This window comes from Hirundo rustica, chromosome 12 (genome assembly GCF_015227805.2).
Source record: "Hirundo rustica isolate bHirRus1 chromosome 12, bHirRus1.pri.v3, whole genome shotgun sequence".
Classification (NCBI taxonomy): Eukaryota; Metazoa; Chordata; class Aves; order Passeriformes; family Hirundinidae; genus Hirundo; species Hirundo rustica.
Window position 1 is genome coordinate 9,843,174 of NC_053461.1, and position 27,794 is coordinate 9,870,967.

General features: G+C 42.4%; 1 protein-coding gene across 2 annotated transcripts in view; it reads left to right on the top strand.

Annotated features, from left to right (window-relative positions):
• Positions 1-27,794, top strand: part of CHCHD6 (coiled-coil-helix-coiled-coil-helix domain containing 6) — a 116,314-nt gene that overhangs the window by 79,402 nt on the left and 9,118 nt on the right. For both annotated transcript variants that reach the window (XM_040076726.1, XM_040076727.2), the window contains one exon: positions 396-531. In XM_040076726.1, the coding sequence (XP_039932660.1) occupies positions 396-531 (136 nt within the window). The remainder of the gene's footprint in view (positions 1-395; positions 532-27,794) is intronic.

The following is a 27,794-nucleotide window of genomic DNA, read 5'->3' on the forward strand; positions in this document are numbered from 1 at the left end:
AGACTGTTACAGATCAAGTGCAGGCCCAGCCAGGATTTCTGAATTTTGCTAAAGATTTCCAATGTGATTTGAGAAAACTGTTGAAACTCTTGGACGTGGGGATTTTTTTTTTTCCTTCTGACTGCAGAGGAGATGTATTATGTTTTAATATAAGGGTGAAACAGCCTTCTACACCAGCTAAGAAAGATCATGTTCCTTCTTTCTGCTAAGTACCCCGGATTTTTCAGCTGAAAGACACTCTTGGTCATTTGACCCACTTTGGTTTTTGCTGCTCCCACCAGCTTCTCTATTAGGACTACATGACTCCAGCATAAAATTAGTATGTGTGTTGCTGGCAAAGTGGTAGTAAGTGGTTGAAAACTCCACATAACATTCTGTGCTTGTTTTCCCTGCAGGAGGAGGAATGCTGATCCTATCTGTGCAAACCTGCAGTCTGAAATTCTGAAGTGCTACCGAGAAAACAGTCGTCAAGTCCTCAATTGCTCGGAGCTGGCAAAGGAATATCAGCGCTGTGTTAGTGCAGCTCAGAAGGTAATAGAAGCTTCTATGTTGTACTGGCTGGCTTTGCTGTCTTGTTTTGCATGGTGCTTTCTTCTGAGAAGTGTTTTTGTAAGCTGTGCTATCTGTTAGTTAAATTGCAGTTTTCATAGGAGACAGATCTTCCTTGGGAGCCATTTTCCCACATTCATTCCACATTTCCCAGTCACACTGTGGAATATCACAATTTCATTCCTGTCATTGGGTCCTCTTGTACCGAGCTGCCACCAAAACAGTAGAATCAATGTGCCCAGGTTTCAAAGTCAGTCAATGTTGTTGCCTGGTCTTACCTTCTTGGATGTTGCATAGTGCAAACAGTAAGTAAATCCGTTTTGGCGATGTCTGCAACGTATTCAACAGGCTCTAAACATCGCCTGTTATGGGACATTGCAGTTGGAGATCGTGCTTCTTTTCACTGCTGCATGGGGAAAGGTTCTGTAGTGGGCAAAGCTGCTGCCTGTTAAGAAAATTCCACACTCCTAAAAACTCTTTATCTTGTGTGGGAGGCCAGGAAAGCCTTATGGCCCTTCCTTCTGAGATGCAGAGTCCCAGTAGGTTCTGTTGATGCCTTAGGACAGTGGCTGCTCAGTACCTTGGAAGAATTTCTGACTATTGAAACAAGTGAAGGGGAAAAGAAAATGAAGTATTTGGACATTACAACTAGGGTATGGTCCTGGGCCATGTGAGAATTCAGTGGGTCAGGTGTCCCTCAAGGGCAGACTTTTCTGTTTTGTTTTTTTGGGTTTTTTTTGACAGTAGAAAATTCTCCAAATGTGCTGAGAATATAGTAAAGTGGATGTAGGGAAAAGGATGGTGATAGAAAATTGAGACTTCTCCCATGGGATTATTAAAGCAAAGGGTCGGGGAGAGGTGGATATTTCATGGAAGCAGTCTCTCTCTGCATTAGCATTGTGAGGGAAAGCTGTATGCCTGGTTTAAGTATAACATGAAACAAACTGCCAGCCGACTCCCAGAAGAAGCCCAACAGGAGGAGATGGGAAAATTGTCAGGATATATTAGACCAAATGTTGTTGCTAATCCTAGTGGAATTTTTTTCCTTCCTGTTTACAAAGAAGGTCTTTGTATGTCTGCAAATCAGCAAGGTTAAAGCTGCCAGGGAAAGGGCTTTTCTCTGATATCTCTAAAGTCCCCAGCTCCCAAAACATGTGGTTTCTGTTTCTTCTTCAGCTTTAAAGTAAAGTAGTGCCTGTGCTGCTGCTGCTGCACAATCCGTGCCCCTGGCTGCTGTGTGCAGAGCATTGGTGCATCTATTGCCAGCCTCTGTTATCCTCCTTGCCTCCTCTAAATCAGGCTTGTAGCCTTTTCAGTGTAGTATATCTTTAGCAAATGCATTTACTAGTACATCTTTATTGCATGCGGTGCGGGCGGAATGTGATTACCAAAGAAGACAGATTGCATTAAACTTCAGCATATTTGCAAGCTGCAGCTCCAACCTGCCTGAGAAAGGGGCTGGGATGATGCCAGCCCTGAGCCCCAGCCCGATATTAGTAAAGAGTAAATTGGATACTAAATGACTGGTAACAGCAGAGGGCAGTGAAAGATCCTAATAACTTGGATCTTTTTTGGATTTGATGGAGGTTTTCGTAGGTTTTCTTTATAAGCCAAAAACTGGGGTTGTCTGGTTGTCTTTGTTCCCAGAGTCTTCAGTAAACTTTGGATTTTTTTCCCCCCCTATTATTAAAAACTACCTGGAAGAAGAAGTGCATAGGATATTAATTTGTTACGGATAATGACAGTGTGCCAGAACTGGCCCTGACAATTTGCCTCACTGCTCTTACTGACTCTTCTGACTCCTGAGATACATGTAGCAATCACAAAGCTATTGTTTTATCATGTAGGATTAAAACTCCCTCCTCCTTTCCCCTTTTTAAGCTGTCATTTTTCTTTAAGTTTAAATTAGCATCTTTTACCAAATGGCCTTGTTTCACACATTCCTCTTCAGGAAATTCAGGTTGGAGCAACGTGGGAAAGAAAAGCCAGAATCTCTTAATTTCTGGGGTACTTTTTAGGCAGAATTTTTTAAAACACAATTTGTTTTCCAGTGCAGGAGAAAAAGTAATCAAAGCTGGATGTGTGACTTCAGCTCACTTGCATGGTGGTGATTTGTTCTGCTTTTTACTAAAGATTGTGTAAGGCTTGCTGAATATTCTTTAATGAAGCATCTGGTTCTCTGCAAGTTCCTTTTGATGGCTGGCAAAAATGACTCTAGGGCATGGTATACATTAGACTCAGAGAAAGCAAGCTCTAGATTTCTAGACTGAAAATTACAGCTTGCAGTGGATAAGAATAATTCTTTAACTCTTCCCCCTTACTGTATTTGTTCGAGACCGTTCCTTAAGACAACCATTTCCCTTTGCCTGTTGTTGTGCACATTTCTGAGCCCGGAGCTGAGATACACGCTCAGTTATTTCTGCCCCATGAATAATTATATCAGGTAATCATTCAATGAGTTTTAAAATTTATTTTCTACTGGTTTCCTGTACAGCCCCTCTTCCTGGAAAAGGTTAGTTTATTGTGGTGCATGATAGAGATATGGCTGTTACCTGTTCTGTGTATTTTCTGGCTATTGCTCATCTCTTGTAGTCAACAGAGAGAAATAGGCATATGTAGAGTATGATGCATCTGATTCTAAAATGGCATCTGAAACAGGCCAGCTGAATTGCCAGACAGAGATGAGTATTTCCCCCTGCCTCTTGGTAGGCACATAAACTGCAAAGTTGGTGCCAGTTCTGGGATACTCATGGTAATCGGAGTGGGATCCTGCTCTGGTTGTCTGCCTTTGTAGCCAGTCAGTGTGCTTTCAATTTACCTTGCCCAACCTCCTCATGAGCTTTTCCATTTATGCCATCCTGAATGTTGAGTTTTGGTTGTGTCACCATTGATTCAGTGCGGCAGCATCAGCCCCTTTAGGCACTGGGTTCCTTGCTGCATCCCGTGCTTTGCTTATGTGGAAGTTCTCTGACTTTAGAGGGTGTTACTGTGATTGCTCCTGTTTTATTTAGGAGTGTTTTATCTTTTCTGGTGGTCTGTTTCCGTGGCTCTGCAGAACTTGAGCTACAGCACAAAAATCGCTGGCTTTAAATCTAATAAAAGCTGGGATAATGGGACAGCTGTAGGAGGGGCAGTTCCCGTTGTGTCTTTCAAAATTGCCTGTAGTTTATTGACCGCAAGTTTCACCAAGAACTACTGCTGCCGTTAGATAATGAGAATTGAAAATTGTGGCTGCTGTTTCCCCAAGGTTTTATTTCGTGCCAGTGAGAAGGGGGTCTGGAAGGAAAAAGAGAGTGGGTAGTGCTAATTCCTTAGTTTGGGTCTAGATGGAAGGGGAAAAGAAATTATTTTGTTTTAAAAACTCTGAGTCCTATTAATGAATTGCTTGCCACCCCTGTGCAAATATGCATTCAAATGCAAGCTTTTCAGAGTGTTTGTGACCCATTCTGCTGTCCTTGCATTCTGTTCACACCAATAGGCAAATCTGAATCGAAGGTAAGATTTAGTTGGTTACTTTGTTACATAATTAGTGGTTATACCAGGGAATCTCCAACCAGTTGCCAGTTGGAAAAGGAGGCCTCTGGTGACCATATATTAATGTGATTTGATATTTCAAACAGAACCTGCTTCCTACGACTGCGTGCAGAAAAATGTCTATGTGGATTCCTTCTTTTAAGGGGCGTCCTTATTGTCTCTAGGTGCCTATCTTTCACAGAAGGACCAAGGGGAAAATTTTGTGCACTAGCTCCTGGCCAAACCAAGCTATCAGGAGCTCAGACATGTATTTCCTTGTCAACAGGAGCTGTATGCATTGAGCTAGGAGCCATTCATAATCCTACACTCTTCCTCCCTGTTCTGTGTCCAGCTTCTCAGAAATCTGCTATTCATAACAGACAAAGGTAAACCTACTTCTGTCAAGGCTTTAGGGCTTGTCTGTGTAAGGAAATGACGATGCAATAAACTGGTGAGTTTCTCTGTATATGAACATTCAGGGTTTGTAATGAAAGTGCAGGGAAAATTCGCACACATTTGCTGTGAGTCACTCTGCTGTGTGCAAACAAGCCCTTGCGAAATACTGATTGACTGAATTCCAGTGAAGGGAGACTTTTAACATAACCTTGAGTCATCTTTATTCTGCTTTGCCCTTGACTGTAATGAAAAGGAATGTGGTCAATTTATTGCATTTACATTTCCAAGTGGTCTCCATGAAAGTCCAGTTCCCTTTTGGCACACAAAGTAAAGCATTACAACTCTGCTGGAAGTCTGTCTCTAATCTGTGAGCAGGGACTTAGATTGCTGAGAGAATGCTGCAGGTGTTTCTGCAGTGTCCCATCCTGATGGAGCAGTTTTGCTCAAGCACTCTTGATCCTGCTGGAGCATGGCCTGCTGGGAGCTTTCATTTCTGCAGCTTGGATCTCTCTCTGCTTAAGAGAAAGAGAGTTGGATGCCATGGGCTGCACTGCAAGTATCTGATCATTCTGGATCATAAGGCTTTTGCTAAAGTGTTGTTTCCATTCTGGTGGGTTTTAGAGTGCTTTTTGGGTTGGTTGTGTACTTATCAGGTTAGAGAGGAGCAGTTAGAGTGTGTGACTGAAGAAAGAAAGTTTGGAACAGGTATAGCAAGGTCTGTATCTGTACTTGAGAAATACCAGGATTTCTCGTCCCCCTCGGATTCTGCAGAGGTAGATCTTGGCTGTTGAAGCCTCATTGAGGCGATCTAACGCCCGGTGTGCTGCCTGAAATACAATGTATCTAACTTGAAAGGCTTTAGGGTTGTTTGAGTTTTCTGGGATTCAGGTTTGTAGTTTCAGATAAATCTGTGTGCTTCCTGTCTGGAGGATGCTGTGCCCTGCCATCCTCAGCCAGATATAAGGCTGTCCTGCCAACCTGTCAGTCAGTCCTTGCTCAAAGCAAACATATCTGTAAAGAGTTTTTCTTGTCTTCTCTATAAACGAACTTCTCTTTTTTAAAAATAATCTTTCTCTCTTTCAACCTTTATTTGTGCAAATGCTGTGGTGATAACACTATCAGAGGAGTTTATGACTCAATAAGTGGCCCCCACAAGGGAGTTGGGGGAGAGATGCAAGCTGCAGGCAGCTGCTGTTTGTTTAATTGTAAACACAGAGGAGCAGTGGATTAACTGTACCCAGGCATACCCTGACCTGGTATTTGCAAAGGTGAAGAGGATCCATATTTTGCTTCTAATTATGAAGGATGGAAACAGTTATTGTTTTGATTTTCAAGGCAGCAGTTATAGGTTCTGGCGTGTCTTGTGTCTATACGTAATACTTCATATCCTCAAGAGTTCACTGGTAGATAAACTAAAAATATAGAGCTGCCTGGAAGGACATAAACCACCATCTTAATACATGAGGCCTGTTCCAGAGTAAATGCTGGCCTACTTAAAATGGAAATGTCTGCTGCCTGTACTTGGTATTTATGAAACAGGAGGCAAAAATTCTTTATTTGCTCTGTCTCTAAGCACTTCATGAAGCTCTGATGTTCCCCACAGCCTGGTGTGTTGTGAGCACTTATTAACCCACACAAACAAATTCTTCTCTCTGTCTGCTCTTTGTAGTCCCTAGAAAGCCCAAACTTCCTCAAGTTTATAATTTTTGAAAAAAATTAGCAGAAATAAGTTTAAAACTTGCTTGGTTGTGCTTCAGGGCTCCTCTTTCAGTGATACTTAGTCCGTATTCTACATCATCTTTACCTCTGAAGTTCTTGTATCCATTGCCTGATCTGGAAGGAGGACTTCTGACTGCATTTCTCTTCTTATAAACAGTCTGTTTTCTGACAGTTCAACACCCAGTCCCTGTGCATTTATTTTTTGTTTTCTGGTTTTTGTTTGTTTGAGGGTTTTGACATTGTTGCAGTGAGGCATATTTGCTTTTGAGTCTAATGTCATGCTTGATGGTTCTGATTTCAGATGTGTTTACAGGTAAAGATATTTAATCTAAATACATATGTTTTACAGATGATTTTGAAAGCAACTTCTGTAAAAGAGGGAAAGAAGTCAGTATGACATTACAGTTTCTGAAGTTGAATTATTTGGCACTTTGTTACTTCTAAAATATGGTCTTGCTACAGTTCTTGTTTTAAAAATTTGTTTGCCTGAAAGCGTTTAAAAGCAGTCTAAAATTTTTTTGAAATAAAATATTATAAGAGTTATCTAGTCAGGAGTGAGACATCTTAGCTGACCTGATGCTCTAATGAGATCTTTAAGTGGGTGTCTCTGAAAAGTCTTATTACAAAATTTCACTATTGATATTCTCTCTCTTTCTTTTCAAAAATTATTTCTCTTTAGGCTTAAATTAGTGGGACTACATGGATCAAACATTTCTTTAGTTTTGTGCTCTCTGTGTGGTGTGTTAGACAGCATTTTTCCTGAGAACTGTAGCCTGTATTCAGTCAGGCTTATCTAGTATGGAAAATAGTTGCTTGGGGGTGAGAGACTGTTGTACCTCTGGCTGTTTTAGTGCCAGATTCTTTCACAGAAGATTTGTAGCACTGTTGGGAAGTGGGAAGTCGAAATTCTTAGATTAATTCCAGGAGACTGATGACCAAGCAGTCTTGGACAGAAAGAAGTTAATTTCCAATTTTTAAACTGTATGTTTTGCTGCTGAAGTTAGATTGAAGCAGATCCACAAAAATTGCTGTCGATAGCAACTGCTGGTTAGAAGCACAAGGTCAGTGGTCAAGTGCTTTCAGACTCCCAGGAAGTTCCAAAGTAGCCCTGACTTCCATAACTTCCGTCCTAATGTTAGATCCATTCTCTGACAACTTGGCTATTGCTTGGGAACTTTCATCAGTGATGCCAAAGCCTTCATGACAAACTGGGGAAACCAGAGATTTGTTATGCTCTTTGTTGCTCATAGTCTGCACAGGTTGGTTTCCTTCTGTGTGCAGTTTGCAGTCTCCACACACCATCCATCAGGTATTTTTGTTGCAGGTTTTGGGGTTGAATACTTTGAGGACTAGTGGGATTTAAAGCCTTTGCCACTCAGCTGAATGTGTCTGTGTGGGCAATGTGCAGAGGTGGTTATTGTGGTAGCAGTGGTCCCATTCCACTGGAAGAGTTGCTCCCAAGCAAGCAAGACTGCTCCAAGTACCCTTTGAAGGCTTAATGAGTGATGGATGAGCCTTCCCATAAGTGGGAAGCTAGTCCTTTTCTCTTCAGAACTGTGGCACACTGGAGGAGGAGATTTGCAGAGGTTGCCCTGATGCTGCTTGCAAGTATTTGTTCTCTCCACAGAACTTCCTTATCCAAGGCTGTGGAGCATTCATCTGTTACAAATTACAAACTTTGAGGGAAAGTTTCTTTCTGCATAATGCCTGCAGTAATTGTGATTTTCACCCTTCTGTGACACTATCTGTCTGCCCACCAGGCCTCCTTGTCTGGAGATATTTCCTGGCATACTTGTGATACTTCCAAAACAATTTAAAGCTTTCAGTCCTAGCTAAACCTTTCCAAGCCAATTGAAAAAGCCTTTCTGGACACCAGTACTTCAAATGCAGGAACAAGACATGTTGAAGATAGTGTGTTACAGTGATCTGAATGCAGTGTTGGGAGTTAGCTCTGCTGCAGATACTTTCATCTCTGGTAAGGAACATTCTTCTGGTTATAACACTTTTTTTGGTTAGAGACCTTTACTGGGGGCCTTTAAGCATTGGTGAAAGGCTCTTAAAGACCTCTGCAGTCACAGAAGCTGTCCAGAAGGACAACACTTATTATAATTAAAGTTTGTTACCTTTGTAATGCAAGGGAAGCAGCAAGAGAAGCCTTGAGTTAGGATGGTGCTTCAGTGTCTGGTGTTCCTTGTTTCTGAAGCTGGAGAAATGCTGTTCTACTGTGTTGAGCCTGAGTGTGCATGCAGAAATGCAGACAAAATTATTTTGACAATATGTTTGCTCCCTGTCCCTGCTGAATGCCTGTTTGTCTTGTATAAATGGATTTCAGGATCAGCCAACCTCCAGCTCTGAATTAGTCTAATAAGGTATGTTACATAGGGTTTAAAGGTCATTTTGCAAGCAGCTGGCTTCCTGCCTATATTAAGGGGAATTATTTTTTAAATAATGGTATTGGAAAGCTGTTGATTTAACTTTTAAAATACTTGTATGCTATAAAATTTCAGCTCTTCTGCTTCTGTCCTTCAAGCACTCTGCTTGCCCTCTATCTGCTCATCTTTCTGTCATTCCTGATTACCTCTGCCCATCTGCCTCTGCATTCTCTCCCCTTAGGTTTATCTGTCCATGTTTGCTGCCCACAAGGACTTTGCTTATATTTCTGAGGAGCTCATCTCTTGAGTTACTTCTCTGAGCTGTGAAACAGAAAGCTCAGGGTTCCTTGGTTTGGGCTGTTAATAAAGCACTATTACACTGTTCTTTTATTGGGGGACTGGGAGCTCTCAACAATCACCCTACACTGGCAGCATTTTTGTGTCCCAGCAGGTACCTAGTTCTCTCCTCAGGATTTAACATTGGTGAATGAAGATTATAGATTTTTTTTTTAAACTCCTGAACTGGTTGAATCATGCACATTGATTATTCCAGTTTCCTTTCAGTGGAGCGTGTACTTCAACCCCAACCTCATCCAAGTGTTTCATATGAAAATGGAGGATGTTTTTATTCATTTGCTTGTCCCCTGGATTCCTCTTTGAGTTCACTGATGAGAGTGATTTTAAATGTTCTAATGACTTGTAAAGTATGGACACGGTCTTAAAAACTGAAGGGAGCACTCATGTGCCTGGGTCATGCAAGCCTTTGGCAAGGTGGAAGTGTCCTTCTGCCGGGTGTGAGATGGCACCTTCCCATTACAGTTAATTGTATATGTACAGACTCTTGGATCTTCAAATGTTCTTTCTGCTTGTTTGAAGTTTTGTTCACAATATATATCCTCAGGAAATCAGATAATTGGGCAAAGAGCAAGCTTAAAATTTAGGGAGATGGTAACGGCTGCAACATTTTTTTTCTTCTTGCATTCAGACCAAACTGCTGTGAAACTTTTGCATTTGTCTTATTTTCTGAAGGATGTTTTCTACTCATGACTTGCAGTTTTTATGAGTTTATTCTCTTTTTAGTACCATGCAGTGCCCTGACACAGCTATTGACGCAGTTAAGTTTTTGTCTAGGACACACCTTTCTTCTTTAGATGTTATATTAAAAGTACCTCCTTTCTGTTCTTGAGGTTTCTCCTCTGTAGCACTCTCCTGACTATTGTGGAAGTAGAAGAGTGATACAGGACTGAACTCATTTGTGGGTTCTGTCTGGCTTCCTGTAAGGGCTCAGACAAGCAGTGCCCAAGTATGTGATGTGTCCCTGCTCAGCTGCTGCTTAAAAAATACTCTTGCATTAGAGTCTTTTTGCTGATAGAACTGTAACTCTTGCAATTTAGAATAGTATTTTGGCAAAAGATTAAAAAAAAAAAAACAAAACCAAGTTTCTTGATATCAAAGAATTGAGGATTTTATCTTCTGTGTGAGGCAACAGGGCAAGTCGTATACTGTTTCAGCCACCTACTTGATAGCTGTATAAAATAAGTTCTTTGACAGAATAGTAGAGTTCCTGGTTATAGATATGATACAGAGATTTGTTGATCTCTCCAAAGGATTTAAGGAGGAGACTGAATTACTATTTGTTTGTTTGTCCCATCTCAATGCTGTCTTAATTCCATGTTTGAGAATTCCTGCTGATTCCTTTTCATGGGTGGAAAAAGGTGTCTTTTGAGGCACTGCCTGCAGCTAAACAGTGTGGTGAGAAGTTACGTGGATACTTCTAATGGTCCTCTGGGCTCTCTGACACTGTCTCTTCATGGATTCAGGTGTATACCAGTTGGTGACTTTGAACACAAGAGTGTCCCTCAGGCTGTATCAGCAGGAACTATTGAAAACTTTTGTCTTCAGTAGGGCTAAATGCGGACTACGTAGGATTACCATCATTTAACAAGCTCTGTAGTATTTCTGGGCCCCTGGAGTGTTGTCAGTACTGTTTAACTTCCTGTGGCACATCAACGTTGTATTTTATCTTTTGGTACCAAGCCTAAGTGCATTTAGGAGCATTCTGGGGCTCAGGAAATCTTCTCAAATCTTGTAAAAGTAGACAGTTACTGAAAAATGTATTGGATGATGTGATCCAGGTAGGAATGTTCCTTGCTATGTGTACCTTGAGCTGACATAATGAAGGTACTGTGATAGAGTTGGAGTGCACTAGAGAAATTTTTGTGGAGAGCTTGTATGGCACCAGCGATCACTGTATTGTTCTGCAAAAGCCAGCCTTAAAGCTCTAAAGCTTGTATTGACTCCAGAATGACCTCTGGAGCAAAAGCAGGTTCATTGCTGAAGGCAGAGTGGGTGTAATGTTCTAATGTATTTCCCTCTTTGCAGTCTTTATCAAATGTCTTGAAGGCACGTGGGGTGCCACTTGGTTCAAAACCAAGTATTTTTGAAGCCATTAATAGTGAAAGTCATACTTTGTTCTTGCAGCTGCTGATGGGTGGCTTGTGTGCACACAAAACTGTGTTCTGAACTTAAGACAACTGATTTCTCTCAAGTTCTTTGTTTAATCCAGTATCAAATGCATGCTGGTTAGGAAAGAGCCCAGGCTGTGTGAGACAATTCTTAGTGCCTTCTTGTTTTGCCGAGCCTTGACATTTGCTACAATAGAGCCCCATAAAATGTGGGGAAGTCTCTCCAATCAAGTGAGTGTATTAGCAGGCTTCTTGCACTTGATGGTTTAGAGCCAAACTGTGTTCAGTAAATGTGGCTAAATAATAAAAGGTGAGATTGTGTGCAGTGATCCCAGGTCTCCTTTCTCCAGCTGCTGCCTCCTGTCTGTTTGCTGGGAATCTTTGCACAGGCAAATGGCTTTGCTTGAGAGAACAGGCTATGCACTATTTTCTGACACAGCCAAAGGTGACTTACACAAAGCCAAAGGAGAGCTTTTCTCTGAGGGACTGAAATGTCAACAAAGATGTTGTACTGCCTTGCAGAGCCCTGGCTTGCTTTGTATAAAAACTGAACAGATGTTGGTAGATCAGGAGCTTTGCCATATACGGAGCAGAACCTGAAGAGCAGGGCGGAGCCTGCTCAGGTGGCACGAGTGACACTGTCATGGATTCAGTGTGCCAGCACTCCCCCTGAATGTGAGGCTCCCCCTAAGTCATGTCTGGAGCTTTACCCTGTCTAAGGAAGTGGGACTCACATAACCATGTTGTGCATCCATGAGCCTGGTTTATGTCCCACTCTGTGCTTACTCTAAACCTGCTGGTGAGTTGCAGTGATGTTCCTCAGAAGCACAAAGGCTCTGAAGTAATAAGTTCCTGTATACCTTGTGGATATTAGGTGGAGGGAAGGGACCCCAGTAGTGCTTGTGCAGGGGGGAAGGATATTGACTCATTCTTTATTAGACGTGAGTTTGGTCACAGAGAAACTTAACTTTGAGACATGAATCTGGAGGAATCCAAATGGCTGCTCATGAATAATCTACTTCCACTTGAAGACTCTGGCTTGCCTGAATGTTTGAGGTGCTGATTTCTACCTACCACTGTGATCACCTTCATTGGAGAGACTCAGCAAGGGTGGTACTGCAGCAACTGAGATTGTCCTTTGGAATATGACTTCTCCGTCTATGTACTGATTTCCTTCTTTGCTTTTGAGAAATGGAAACAAACTCCTTGTTGCAAGAGAGGGCTACAGAAAGCTCTGAAAAGTTTATAGCTTGATCCTCTAGGGTCTGTTCTCTTATTTTAGGGTGAGATAAAAGAGTATTAGGTGTGAGCAGCCTGGAAAAAGAAATGGGCTTGTGGATTTAAGGTAGCCTGTGGTCTTGCTTCCTGCACCGCTTTTTGTGTTGTTCAGGCAAATGTTTCATGCTTGGAAAATTTGAGCTCTGGGTATCAGAGCAATTGCAGATCCTTGCTGGCCTCAGCACGTTCTGCTGCTGATGAGCAGGCAGTTTTCAGCTCCTCAGTAGCTTGTTTTTGCTGCTGTGTGTTGAGGCAGGACAGCAACTGAGATGAGGGAAGAGGAAACTTTGCAGTGTTGTGGTCCTATGTCCAAGGACTTGTGTGACAGACAACTGTGTGTGAATGAAACATCCTCAGGTCTGCCAGCTCACTGATGGGTGCTCAGTGTGCTTGTTGGTTGTGCCGTGGCTGTGCTGTCATAGCTTGTTGAGAGGTTGGTCACAGGCTGAATGACTTTTGACTGGGTTTTTTTCAGTCCCCAGTGGTGATCCTTGTCCATCTGTTATTAAGCCCACTTCGGTATGGCTGGCAGGAGCTTATTCCAAAGCCTGATGGAAGGGAGGTATAGTAGTTGTGGAGCCTGGGCATTGAGGAAGTGGTTGTGCCAGCAGGTCTGCAAGTGGTCTTTGGACAGGATAGGAGGGGTTTGTATTTATAAAGTTTTTATTGGCCCCTTGAGTACAATGATAAGCTTTGAAGCATGGTTTCCTCTGAGCTCTGCTTCCCCACAAAATCTTCAAGCATGATACATCAAGGAGTGTGAAATATATTCAAAATCCCACTGCTGCCTTTTTCTCAGTCAGCAGGGTTGTGCTTTCTTCTCTGGTCTAGAGTTGTTTGCTGTTGAGAATAAGCAGTCTCTTTTCTTGTGATTCCTTACCTCTCTTTGGGACATGATGCTATCAAGAAAACCAGCTGTTCCAATCTAAGAGTTGCCTCTGCCTTCATGCTCTCTTGTCGATTGTGTTGAATTAATGAAGTACTGCAATACTGTAGAGATGAGAAGGGTGTGAAGAAACAACGAGGGAGATCACACAGAACGAATATACAGAAGAGGATTCATATCCTGTCACATGGTTCACACTGGCTGTGTCTGGAACTAGATCTGCTATGTTAACAGATATTCCCTCATGAAAACTTGAATCCCAGGTCCAAATCTTTGCCTCTCTAAGTTGTGGGATCTGATGGTTCCACATGGAGAAGAGAGCTAGCTAATCTCAGCACCTGGGTAGACCTGACAAATCCTGACTGTTCCTGCTGAGAAGGTGGTGGCTTTGATAAATGTTATGGGAAAAAAAAATTAAAGGAGGGAAGTAAGAGAGATAATTGCTGGATGCCCGCTGTAGCAGAAGGATAAGGTTCAAAACATTCCTCTTGAAAATCCTGCGAATCGCAATTTTGACTCCCTTCAATTCTTGAACCACTGTCTCAAACTTTTGTCAATACAGACTTTTTTCCTGTGAAGCTCAGCTTCAATGGCATCCCTGTTCAGCCAAGAAAGCTGCCAGGTTGTGCTTTGACTTTGGTTCCAGCTGTTCATTGCAAAAAGCTTTCATTGCTGCTATGAAAATCTTTTCTTAAGGGACAACATAAAGCAGGAATGTTGTGGTGCTTGAAGGCTGAAGTAGGCATCTTCCCTTGAGAAGAGTCTTCTAAGGCACAGATGTCTGGTACACTGTCATGTGGATAAAAGGTTATATGGATTATGTGTTAATCTGTAGCTGTTAATCTTCCCAGCAGGTTTGGATCCAACTGATGTTTGGACCCACCAGCCAGGTATGCAAAAGAATTTCTTCAGTGGCTCTGAACTGCACCACAAGCCTCTAGGCTGTAGCTGTTCATTTGGGTCCTGCCTGCTCTTCCTTGTGATCCTTGGTTCTTGCTTTGCTCTCTCTGTTGATGCTTTCCTTCATCAGTTTTGATTTGTGCATACCATGGTACCTGGTCCATCCTGACAGCAGGATGGTAAGTTTACACAATATTATGTGTTTTACCTCAGGCAAGCCTGTGTTCTTCCAGATAATTGCTTCAGAATCAACAGTTGGAAGCGTTTCTTGATCTTGGCACAAATTTCTCAAGTACCACTGAAGTTCCAGTGAGTTTCTGGAAGTGCACATTGCAGAGCTGTAAGAACCTGATTCCTGACTTGGCATTTCTTATTTGCAAATTTACATCTAGGTATGCACTTGATTATCTGTTTGGTTTTTTTTCAATAGACCAACTATATTTTTTTTTGGTTTTTAAACCTGTTTCCCTTAGGTTGCTGCTTGGGACCCTCCTTTTAAGCTTAAAAATACTAGCAATTGCCAGCCCTCTTGGGAAGAATGTGGAAACACAAAGGTGTAGGAATCCCCATTTTATCTCACTGGCTCCAGAATCAAGTGCTGAATAGTACTGCCAAGTTATTTTCTCCACTGTATTTTTGGTTTGGTTGATTTTTTTTTTTGTGGTGTACTGAATTCCAGATTGTAGCAGTGCCACGCTATCACTGGAGTTGGTCCCCATGAGTTCAGGAGAGTGCATAGCAAATATTTGAGCTAGAAGCAAGGTAAATTGTTCTAATACTGTTCTGTGATTAAAACTCAGACTGTAGGTATTTTACATATATTTTATGTGTGGCTCACTGATCTCCTCACCACTTAGCAAGAACAGTTGTGGTCATGTGTAGTTTTTTTCTTGTAGTATGAACAAGCGAGCTAGAGATATGCTACTGCCTGGGTTTGCTACCTCATCTTCCTCCTCCTCCTTCCATCTCTTTTACTCACCTATTTCTAGTCTGGGCTCAGATTTTTCCTTTCCCCTCTGTCTTCATTTTTTCACCTGCTTCTTTCCAGTGTCTCTGCACCTTCTCCCTCCCTGCTCTCCTCCCTTCTGTCCCCTTTGTTTGCATCCCTTTCATTTCAAAACCTATATTGGAGCTGACACCAGGCTGCCTGTTCCCTGCAGCACTGAACTGGCGGTTTGGAAAGAGGAGGCTGCGATTCCCTCAAGGGGCAAGACAGAGTTCAGTGTCTGTCTTATTTTTAGATATGCATGGGAACATGGCTGAGCAGAGGAGCAAAAGAAATCTTCAGGTTCTGAGGGCTGGAAGATCATAAGGACATAGTGCAATCCTCTGCATCTCCCTGCTCCTCGTGCATTCCTCACTGAACATGAAAGCTGCTTGGCACTGGGGACTTTGACTGCAGGAAAGATGGGTAAGAATCAGAGACCCCATGGAAAGACAATAAAAGGGGGTGGGTGTTTTGCAAACCTCACACCTTCTTTTTTTGCTTCAAGTTATTTTCATTCTGTCAGGTTTATGCCCTCCTTTGAACCTTGAAGGACCTCAGAGTACATTACCCAGCTATATACCAACTTTGCAGGATGCTGTTTAACCCTGGGCAAGTAAAAGACTGATGACTGGTCATCATGCTGTTACAGTGAGGGGCATGCTGGTTCAGTTCTATATTCTTACCACAACCAGTGCCATGACAAGGTACCAGACATGGATCTGCAGGTTTCCCAGTAGGAGTAGGAGCTTTGCTAAGGCAGGTTTTGTACCCAGCTGGTGAATTTTGTAAATGATTTTGCTGTGCAGCTCTAGCTGCTGGCATCTGTTCCGGCAGCACAGTGATGAAGTCACCTAAAGGGCAAAAAAAAGGCAGGTGCTTACTGGTGCAACAGCTCCTGCCAGCAGATTAGGATCAGAAGTGAAGGAGAGCATATTGAATTAAAGCTGTAATCATAATTTCAGTTTAGACAAAATGTATGTAGCTTGGCAGAATACCAGGGCCCTGACTCGTAAAAATATTTTACAGGGTCCTTTGGGACCTTACGAAGATCAAGACCTTTATTGAAAACCTTCTGTCAGCTGTGTTACTTTCTGTGGCACAGGCTACTTTGGTTTGGCATAGACACAACTACTCATTTCTGCAACATGTTGGACACTTCTGACCCTGAAAGTGGTCAAATCTGGTGTGAGTAGCTAAGGGTTCAAGGTGGTTGCAGCAAGTTGTATGGGGGAGGCTGCAGGCTCTTCTTCTTCATGTTTTCTTTTAGTGTCCTTGCCTAGTGAGCAGCCTAACCTGTCAGAGGAGATACCTGACAGCATCAGGACTCAATACCAGATGATTGTCAACTGAAGTATGTTGGCAGTGTTCAGGGTAGACTGAAGTAGGCTCTACTCTTAAGAGAAAAGGCTGAGGAGGAATGCACTATTATATCTATATCTTAGACTTTCAGAAATGCAAAAATTGTCCTGGAAAAACAAATGCTTTTGATTGGAGAAAGAGTCTTCTTGCAGGAGGATACTAGTGTTCATGCTGTCTAATTTCTTTCTTTAGAAAGAAAAGATAGAAAGAAAAAAAAGTAAAAGTTAAGACTTTTGAGTTGCAGACTGGTAAAATGATATGTGTGAATGATAGAAGAGTTGACTGCTAGGTGGGTAGATTTGGCCTTCTGTTCTGATTCTGCCTTTTTTTGCCAAAGGATCCATGGTTTTGGACTCTGATGAGGTGTGTTCAGTTGCTGTCCTTTTAGCAGTTTGCAGTGTTTATGTGGAGGAGGTTGTGCATTTGCAGTGGGTGAGGAATGGAAACGAGCTGGCAAGGTACAGCTGATGTCTCTTGCCTAGAATGCTGCATATTCATGGTCAATTTTTCTCTATTTGCTGAAAATTTTTGGTTTCTTGTTTTAAAATAGTTAGTAGAGAGAGCATCCATTGCCTACAGGGATAGCTGGAGCCAAGTGGCAGATAAACCTTCCCTGGCTGTGTTCTTTCAGCTCCTCCCTGCCCTGGCAATGACTCTGCTGGAGTTGTGTATCCCTTGGATGTACCCAGTTCTGATGAGCAGCATTGTACACTGTGGCTTACACAGTGCAATCCTTGCTGACGTTATTCTTCCAGTCAGACCTTTCTTGAGTAGTAAAGCTACTTGTTACAGACTTTTTTCCCTGAAAAATTACATATACCGCATTCTTGCCAGAGTAAGGTTGTATATATGGGGGTGCCCTAGATGACAGCAGTTAAACTACCTGAACTGGCTGCTCGATTGCACCATTTCCTGGAGTCATTGGTGCTGGAAGAATTCCTTGGGAAAGGAAACAAACTGCTACAACAATTCACAGCATTCTTCTGTGACCTTGCTTTTGCTATGGTGGGGAGCAGTTTCCAAAAAAAAAAAAAAAAAACAGTAGAAAAAATATAACCAAAGTCACTTTCATGTGTAACTTAAAGTATTTAGGATTTTACCCTAGGTCCCTCAAGGTAAAAGGCTGCTGTGTTAACCCCAGCTCTTCATCTCTTGCCAAGTCTGGAAATCCGGGTTCTTAAGAGGAGCTGTTACTTGTTTGACCTTCATGCGTGAAACAGTTTCTCTTTTACAATGTGTTTTCCCCTTTATCAGTTATTCATTGAGGAGTCTCTTTGCATCTGTAGAATTTTAAAGGGTAGCTATTATTTTACCGTTTTAATTTTCCCAGCTGTTCAAATAATTGTTTTAACCTCTCAGTGTCTGGAAGTGCTTTTCACATCCTGATAGCTTTGCATTGTATTTCTTTGGTTTCATGGTTTAAATTACTGTTTTCTCCCTATTCCAAATGGTTACTCTGTGACTTTCTTCTCTATAGCTTTAAAGTCTACACTGTTCTGAACACCACTGACAGCAAGGCACTTACAAAATTCCACGCTGGTGTACGAAGCTCTCACATCCTGTTTTGGGGTTTGGGCTTTTTTGTTGTTGCTCTCCACACACACATGCATGCACGCACCCTGCGAAAAAAGAACTTCAGTATTTAAAGACCCCATTAAAACCAGAACAAACTGGTTATTCTGAAAGGTCTTCCCAGTGGCTTCTGTGGAATTTCATTTCACTGTATACTGGGGAAGGGGCTCTGACAGAGACAATGAAGCCAGCACAGAATACATTGTCTTCATGCAGTTTTACAGGGAGTAAAGTCAAAGCATTTAATTTGACAGTGGTTTCTCTAGCCCTGACATGAGGCTGTGATGGCTGAGGACAAGGCAAGGCTTCCTGCTGGTCTGGCAGAGGACATGGCTGATTGAGCTGAGCACTCAGTTCCAGGGCGGTGCTCCTGGCCCAGGGTGATGCTTGAAGGAGGAGGGGTGCATCGTCTGTCCCTCCTGGGGCAAAACATTTCCATATGGGAGTACTTCCAGATCAGCAGTGTCTCATTTCATAGCTTCACTTTTCTTGTCAATATTTATGGTTATGTTTATGTTTATTTTCAGTGAGCGTTGCTTCTCTTGAGTATGTCTTTAATGGCCTTGCGATAGGGACTGAGGTAATATTTGGAAATAAGTAATTACATTGTGATATTCTGGACATATTGCTATAGTTTCTCTTACGTGTTCTTCTCACGTGTTCTGAAAGTAGCAAAAGGTGATTTATAATTCATCAAACTAAGCATAAAACATCTGACTGCAAAGCCTATCAATCTGATCCCATCTCTTTCCAGCCCTTTAATTAGGGAAGGCTTGCTGAAAAATGTACCCATCAGCTACTGAGAAATAGTGCATTTCTGGACCCTCAGTATAGATCTTGAGTTATCCAGGTGCCAAAATGCTGTCAGAACTGACAGATCTTAGAAAATACACCCACAGGCAGAACATTATCCATTATATCAGCACTGAGCAGTGGGCAGTAAGGAAAAATCGGCAGAGAATGTGTCTTTATCAACTTTAATTGGCTTTTCCCGTTGCTAAAAATCAGTGTATCCGGCAAGGAAGAGAACCTATCTAGCAGTTTGATTTTTCCATCCCAGAACTGAAGGGTGCAGTCCATCTTCACTGACATGTGATGTGGATTTGTCTCAGCACAGCTCCTGGCAGTGCAGTGGAATCCACAGCCCACAGAGAAGGCTGCCAGTCTGTCCTCGGCGAGTGACCATGCTTCAATAAGTGTGAAGAATTAATTACTCTGGATAAGCTGGATTTCATCTGTGCTCCTGTTGCTCAAAATTTGCTTCAGACAGAGCCAAACTTAAAGTTTTCTTTGGGGGCTGGCGGCTGACTGCTCCTGGAATACAACTGGCTGGGATGTGGAATCAAGGATCTGGGCAATGGATATGCTGATCAGAAAGGAGACAACAGCCAAAGGAGGCAGGAACTTTGCCAGAGCTACAGGAAATGCAGAGATTTGGGGGACAGAACAAGCTTCTTTTGAGTTGTTTGGCACTGCAGGTTTACGTGTAGCTTTACATCAAAGCCAAAGGAAACAGCAACTGTGTGGATTTCTGCCGGGAAAGCTGCTATGACACCTTGTTGCAGCATCTTACATTTACTGAACTATGTAAAATCTTTCAGTTCTTCTTTGGTGCTTGTGTTTGTTGCAATTAGATTTATGACAGTTTTATTAAATAATCTATTCAAGATCATTGCAAATCTATTATTATACTGTTTTTTTTCCTAATTGAGTAATGAAAACTACTGGTTTCCTTTTTTGTGATGTATTGCTTCTCTTGTTAAATTCCACAGAATTTCTGAGAATGCCTTTATTTTAACTTTCTATTCAGCTGAGTAAGGCTCCTCTATCTCATTTCTCTAAGTACTAGAAAAGAGAAGTATGTTCACTCACAAAAGGCAATTTAGTAAGTGAACTTCATTAGAAAAGTTTCTTTTTCACGGTCCTTGGTGGTCTTAAAAATAAACTCTAAGACGATCACAGGATTGCAATCATATAAATATCAGTTTAACCCTTGTGTTTAATAAAACCTTAAAAAGACCAAATTGTAAAGGTTTGTTGCTACGACAAATGAAAGAGCAGTCCTTTATCCAAAGCCCACTCTATAGGGAACCATACTGCTGTTGGTACAGATCACTGTGATCATTTGGAACAGATCTGCTGAGCTGTGGCAGGCCAAATCAGTGTTCTGGAAACTCTTGTCACCTCACTGAATGGGCAGTGTTGAGAAGTGAGGTGCAGCAGCGGCACAGGAAACGTGCTGGGGCTCTTTGCTCTGGCACACCGCTGTGCACGCTCTGGCTGCAGTGTGAGCCTCCCAGCCATGAGCAGCCTCTGCCCTTGCCGGGGTTGCAAGGGCAGAGGGCACAGTAAGTGCCCTGTCAGGATAAACTCTGGAGCATGCACTGTACAAGCTGTAAGAATATGATTAAGTGTTGATTGTGTGGTTTTTAATTTTCTATTTCTGCTTATCATATGGCCGTGAGAGACACAGCAACTTCTTATGTTTGGAAGTTTTCTTTAGAAATTTGAAGCAAATGGGAGGAAGGGATAACAAAGTCTATTCAAGCCCAACTCATCAAGTATGTTGTCACTGTTCTTTGCAGCAAGAGGAAGACTGAAGCCTTAGAACCCTTCTGGAGAGTATCTGCTAATCCATGTGAACAGCCTAAAACTTGTGGTTTCCATGGATGCCAACCATGCTGCAGTTAGGGCTGTTCTGGTGTGTTGTTCCAAATGCCACAACAATTTTACCAGGATGCAGTATTCTTGCCTGCTGGCCCTGGTTGCTGTCTGCTGTTAAATAGCTGTGTGAAAGAAGGGATTCCTACAAGTGCAGATTGAGGAGGTGGTAAAGGGGTGTAAGTTTTATTGTGTACTATAAAATAATAATTCCTGATGAAATGAAACTGCATTAAAAGATCAGGAATTTGGCATCTTGTTTTGAGATGGTAAAAGGCTTCTTTGGTGGCCTAGAGTTACTAAAGATGTTGCTATCCTAGATTTTCAGTTTGCCAGTGCACAGTGTAAATGTGGATAGACAGTGCCTGGCTCTGGCTCAATCATTTTCCCTAAATGCCTGTTGGCACCTGAGTGACCAGCTCCTCCTGTTTAAAAGCAAGGCTGCATGATTCTTCTATTTTTCTAAACCATTTGCTGTCTTTAATTGAGCACTGGGAGCCATTGTGTGCGTGGTGCTGCAGGATCCTTGTTGTGTAAGGGCACTGATAAATATGTATTGTGTTGTCAAGTGTTCGTAGCTACTCTGCAGGTAGTGGTGGAGGAGTGAGCTGCATACAGTTAAGAGTCCTTGTGTCTCCGGGGTCAATAAAAACAAGATGGCATAGGGAATTATGGGATATGGAGCCAGGATAGATGCCTTCAGCATCACCTGCTAATAAACCAGCTATTTATAGATCAGCTGAGGCTTTGTCAATTAGATTGTTAAATTAGTATTTACATACTGGCCTCATTGTCTTTCATAGAAAATGTCATTTGCATTAGTGCTTGGACATAAGTGCAGCCTCCTGTGCTCCAGATACACGAATGTGTTTGGTCACAGTCCGTGGCTTGCAGTGTGTGTGTGAAACCGTTCCTGATAGATTCTTGCCTTACAAATAAATCCTCTTCTCCCTATAGCATCATTTTCCCATCTTTCTGTGCTTCTCGTTCTTGCAGAAAATCTCACCTTTGTTCCCAAATGTCTGCAACTCATCATGAGGCTGATCTCGCTGGAGAGATGAGCAGCATTTCTGCATAGCAATTCCTAGTTAATCTCTGCCTCTCAGAGAGAGACTTGAATTGTTGATGGCTTGTGGGTAATTTAATAACTAGCAAACAAATAAGATGTGTAGATTGTAGCAACTTAGCCCAGATGCAAAATCCCCACACCTATTTGCAGCTGTTTGAAAGAATTCTGTTATAAAGGTTTGCTTTTTTACATTTTAGCACCTGTGAAACAGCATTGAGAAGAGTTCCTGCTCAGTGAAGCTGTGTTGATCACAGCAGGCTCCACACCTGGCTAAGCAGTTTCAATCCCCTGTGCGTGCGTGTGTGTCTGTGTGCCTTTCAAAAGGGAAGAATAATCTACTTGCTTAGATGTGTGTCTCTCATAGTCCTTGGATGACCTTGAACAGTCATTTAACTTGTGTTTATTTGCCCATCTCTACCTGGGCAGATATTACTTCTGTGGTTTGGAGTGTGGAGGTTGAATGGATGTCTTGGATTCGTTATGGATGAAAAGTATTACTGAAATGTAAGGTATTCATACTGTCTCTTCAGACAGCTGATCAGAGTTCAGATTCACCTTCCTGTCTTGCTGCTTCGTGCTTCAAAGCCATTTGGACGCTTGGATTGTGCGGGAAGTCGGAAGGCAGTAATAGCAGGGCTGATGCAGACAGGTGTCACAGCCTTCGCTCAGATCCACTTCTTAGCACTCCTAGAGCTGTTGATAAGGTGCTGTTATGCTGGTATTGTGTTATTTTTAATCTGTCTTTGGCCTGCAAAGGGTCCATCAGCATCAGTTTCTCTGACACCTCAGCAGGCTCTTTGGGCACCTCATTACTCTTTTCAGAGAGTGTTGCAATCCTGTTGCTGTGTCTGCAGAGAGAGGAACTCACCTGCCTGTGCCAGCCCAGTTACTGTAAGGTGAGAGCTCAGAATGAGGGTTGCAGTTTCGCTCACCAGGTGCATGAAGCATGTAATACCACAACAATAATACAATATTTCCTGAAACCATTCACCTTTTATTTATTCTGTTTAAGACAGCAAAGCCTTGATTTAATCCCATTCAAATTCTCTCTTTTCTTGGCCCACAGGAGAGGGAAAGGGACAGGCCAGCTGAGATTTGGGAAACCTGGAAGTTGGTTCCTTGGTGTGTCAGTTCCAGTGACTTGGCTGTGCTCATTTCACCACTACCTCTTCCATTTTCACTTTAATCCTTGCGGAAGGCAGCACTTGATTCTTAGATTTTCAGATCTACCAGTTTTTTTCTGCCTTCTGCTGCTGTTTAGGAGAGATGGGGGTTGGGATGTGGTTTTCTGCAAAATGTCAAGGTCTCTTCCTGGAGAGCTGACAGTATAGGTGTTTTATATGTACATGGGCTATCAGGATGAGACATTCCTACTCAGAAACATTGGCTGAGACAGACAGACATTCCTCCTGCTAGAGAGAGACAGGCATGCTCACTGTTCCCAAGCCTTGAAATATTTGGCATGTTTTCTATTGCCCTAGTTTTGTGGAGTTGTACCTGAAGTTTTATAGGTACATGAGAATTTTAGTTCTGGGTTTTTACTGGAAAAGAAAAAGTAAGGAATAAATAAAATACAACTAACCTTCCTGCCTAGACAGAAGTGGTGTGAGAATGTGTGTGACTCAATTGCTTAAAACCAGAAGACAAATGAAATAACCCTAGTGTATTTCTAAACAGTTTCACAAGTAAACCTTGTGGTTTTGTGGGACTTTTTACTTTCTTCTTAGATTTTCAATATGTGAAGAGTCTGCAGCAGGGCTTGTTTTCTTGAGTGGAGGGATATTTGCAGCTCTCTAAGAGTTCACGCATCTGCAGTGTCCCCTGCAAGCAATAATGAGCTGACCAAAACAATCAATCTCCCTGAATTAGAAGAGCTCTGCATTTTTCAATTCAATTTTTCAATTTTTCTTTGCATTCTAATTTTTGCTTTTTCAGTTGTTCCAACTTTCCAGCCTTTGTTACAAGCAGCAGGATCTTTAATTTCAACTGGAAGCCAAGATTTCTTGAAAGAACGTGGTTCAGGGTAGCGGTGTTTTGACATTTTCACAGTTATGTCATATATCATCACACCTCCCTATGAGCTGGCAACACTGTTTACGCAGAGATGAACGTAATTATTCACAGAGGGGCCCTGTTAGAGCTTCGGACTCCCTGGCTGATCTAGGGAAGGCCGACTGGCTCTGCAGGTCTGTGTGTGTCTTTCACGGGCTCACAGCAACATGCAGCTGCCTTGTGAACTTTCTCATTGGTTCCATAGGCTGGCGCCAAGGCACGTGCTCCTGAAATCACAGATAAATTCAGAGACACCCGCTCACACCTCTGTGTCGCCTGAGCGGAGGGGCACATGCAGCCAGGCTCCCACAACAGAAAGGTTTCCAATAAAGCTGAAACGCAGAGTTATTGTTTGTCCAACCACTGGCAAATGCACTGAGCCATTGTGTGGGTCCTGAAAGCCTGGGCGCTTTATTCTCTGCAGACTGAATGGCAGCCGCGGGTAATAATAACACAAGATTAAAAAAGCCAACATTATAGGGGCATTTACAGCCTGCTGAGAGAATGAAATCTCAGCAAGGCTGAGCTGTGTCTTTAGTGATCCTACATTTTTACTGCTTGATAAGGAAATGATGGGCAGCTCTGGGGAAATGGCCACCACAGAGCTGGTGAAGGGGGAGCAAGTTGGCTGTTTGAACACTGCAGTAAGTAATGGAAAAGCTGTCTGCAAATCGAGTGACCAGCCTGTCCCTCCCTGTGCTGGCTGAGCTGCAGCGGGGAGGGTGTGTGTGGGTGGGTGTGTGTGCAAGCACACTGTTTCCTTCCCAGGCAGGCATCAGTGGGATCAGGATTGGTTTGCGTAGTTCAGAGCCTTGTGTTTGGAGTTCTTTGGTCAGCATCATCCAGGCTGATGCTTTGGTAGCTGTTAGCAGGTCCACTCAGAAGAATTTACATGTGAGAATAAGACTGACTGTGGAAAAGAGATGATGGAATTAGCTTTCTTCCTGCAGGAGCAGACGCTCTTTCTGTCAACTTAAATTTAGGGAAACAATAAATCTTGAGCTTCCTGAATGCAAGTTCCAGTTCTAAGTCACAGTAAGTACACAATTTGAGCTCATCTGACACCGTGTTACATGTGGAATTTTATTATTTTCAAAACAAAGAAACCCTACTCGACAAAAACACCACCAACAAAACAAAAAACCAACAAAATAAAAAAAAGATGATTTTTAAGGAACAAATCCTTGTCTTAAAAATCAAGTTTTTAATTCAGTGCTTGTTTTAACAATTCTTTGACACAAATGTCTTATAAAGTTCTTTGTGTACGTGTAACTACCTAAACAGCTTTGTAAGACCCACTTTCCCCATGCATGCTGTACTTGGTAAGTCAGAGTACCAGGCTGTAGCAAGATCCTCTCAGGCTATGCCCAGACTGCAGAATAATGGTGGCAGATCAAACCAGCCCTAACCTTGCTAGCCTTGACTATTACCAGCAGGCTAACCCTGACAGTGCTGAGCCACAGGAATTTGTACCCACCTGCTCAGACAGGTTGTGCAGCTCTCTGCTACTCAGCAGGTTTCTGAGGCAGCATCTTACACGTGACCTTGATCTTTGGCATTAATTATGCAATGAGTGAAATGATGGGAGGTATTTTAAAGTAACAAAACATGGGCTTTGCTACATGGCATGGGCAGGTGCAGCTTAATAACTATAGTTTTTCTTTCTGAAAACATTCTCATCTGTTCAGGTATCTTGCTTTGCTTGTGCCAGGCAACATGGCATGGAAGTTGCTGGGCCCTGGGTGCTGTTTCTAGTGTGGGATATTATGGGAATTTAGAAATTCAGACTGCCTCGTGGATTCATTTACTTGGATTAATGAATCTGTCTCTGCCTCTGTTTCCCCAAAAGTAATGTGAAGTTACATACATCAGTGGGATTTATGAGCTTTTTTCTATATTGGCCATTTTGCAGAGAGTGAAATTCAGCTCAGAGGGCTCTGCAGGAGGACGAAGTATTTGAGTTTATTCTCTTATAATCCTGGTTACAGAAAATTGGCAAGTTCCTGTTTAAAGTCTCTTTAAACACTAAGTATTACTACTCTTTGATATTTTTTGTCCTCTTTCTTTCTTTCTGTCTTTCTGTCTGTCTTTCTGTCTTTCTTTCTTTCTGTCTGTCTTTCTTTCTTTCTGTCTTTTTTTCCTCCTTCCTTTATGTATTTTGTTTTTATTTTAAATGTTCCCTTAAACTGCAAACTTTTCAGGTTGTGACCTGAAGGCTCCTCTGTGCTGGCACAGATTTGCAGAAGGCAGCTGAGGGCTTGCTTTGTTTCCACAGGTTGCAAATGTGAAATTAAATGTATGTTAGCGGCAAGGTCTTTGTGGGAAGAGAGTGTAAAGAGGTGTTGAGTGACAGTAGAAAAGAATGGTCTAGGAGGGGGGAAGAGGGGATGTAGCTAAGACTAAATATGATGCTTGCTTTTTTCCTGAATCTTTACAGGAGAGACATGATTGTGTTCCCAGTCCACAATTCCCTTGTCTCTTCCTCCACCACTCCCCTCCCTTTTTTTCCGCTCTCACCCTCTGGAGCTGATGTTTTAGGATAAGTTGGTTCCAAACAGACAATACTTTCCAAGCAGATCAGCAGACACCTAAGCAGCTGCACTGGTATCTATCATGGACAGACATGCTGCACAGTGAGGAAAATTACAAGATGAGACTAGCATCATTTGTCATATTATAAAAAAAATACAAAGCTCCCCCTCCACTTGAGCAGTGTCCACAAGACAATTGAACAGCATATTTAAAAACTGTCACTTTCTTTTCCAGTCTCTGAATACATTTTCAAATGCTAGTGTTAAACATTCCACCTTCTGAATGTGTTTTACACAAATGGAGGCAGGTCTCTGTCTTGACACAGATGCAGGACTATAAATTTGCAGAGGAGGTGATAGGAGATAATTATTTAGAAGGCTTTTCTGGCTTATTCCGGCTTCTGGTATTCAACCAGGGTGTCCTTTGAAGAGGGATAGGGACAAGGTGGTGTTAGAGAAATGCTGAGCTTGTTTTTCACTCGGTAAAAGTTTTTAATCTTGAAAGAAAGGTTTGGAATTTACACAGGAGGAGACACTGAGAAATCAAGATGCATCTCCCAGTGTTCACCATTTTCCCTTTGTTTGCTCAGATCCATGGTTTAGGTTGTAGGGCATTTTATCTTCTGGTCTCTTAATTGCACTGGTTGAGCTGGGCGGCTACTCAGAGCAGATCCCAGGTGCTCAGGGACTGACTGTGACAGTGCCATGCTCAGGGCAGCTGAGCTCGCAGCTTCTCACAGGTGCTGCGTGGGTGTGCCTGTGGTTGGGCATCTCCATCTAATCCCATAACCGAACGTCTCTGTGGTCTCCCAATCTACTACAGCCTCTGTGTTCCGATCCATGTGTCATGCCCGGTGGGAACACCCAGTGCTCTCCAACCCCGACTGCAGATTCCCTGCCCAGTGCTTCCCTGCTCCTTGGCTCCTGGATCTCATCAAAGGGGAGTGGCACAATGAAATGTTTAGTGTTTCTTGACTTCTGAAACCTCTGTCCAAGAGGTGTGGCTCAGTCATTTGACTGTCTCCGTTCAAGTCATTAACATTTCAAAAGGGCTGTTAATTCTCTGTCTGGTTGCCTGGACTGGATAGAAGATTGTCTAATTGGGGCTTGGTGAGGATTAGCCAACCAGACATTTCTTCCTTGAGATCTAATCAGATATTGCAGCTCCTGGGACCAGATATTTCAAGATACTTGAAGTTTGGCAAGAGTTAGACGTATAATTAATTTTTTACGATCTAATACTCAGATACTGTAAATGCTCAGTCAGCATAAGCTTCTGGAGCAGGAGAGTTCAGTGCTGAGTCAAATGGGCTGATTCTGCTGAAATAATTTCAGTTTCTGGTTTGTACCTGGGTAGGGGAGGGTAGTCTTCCAAAATTTTTTTTTTCCTTTTTAATTTTACCTGTAGGTGCCCCATATCTTTGGGGAAGTGTTTCACAAAAACAGGTAGAAGTCATATTTCACATCTATCTGCAAACAGACCT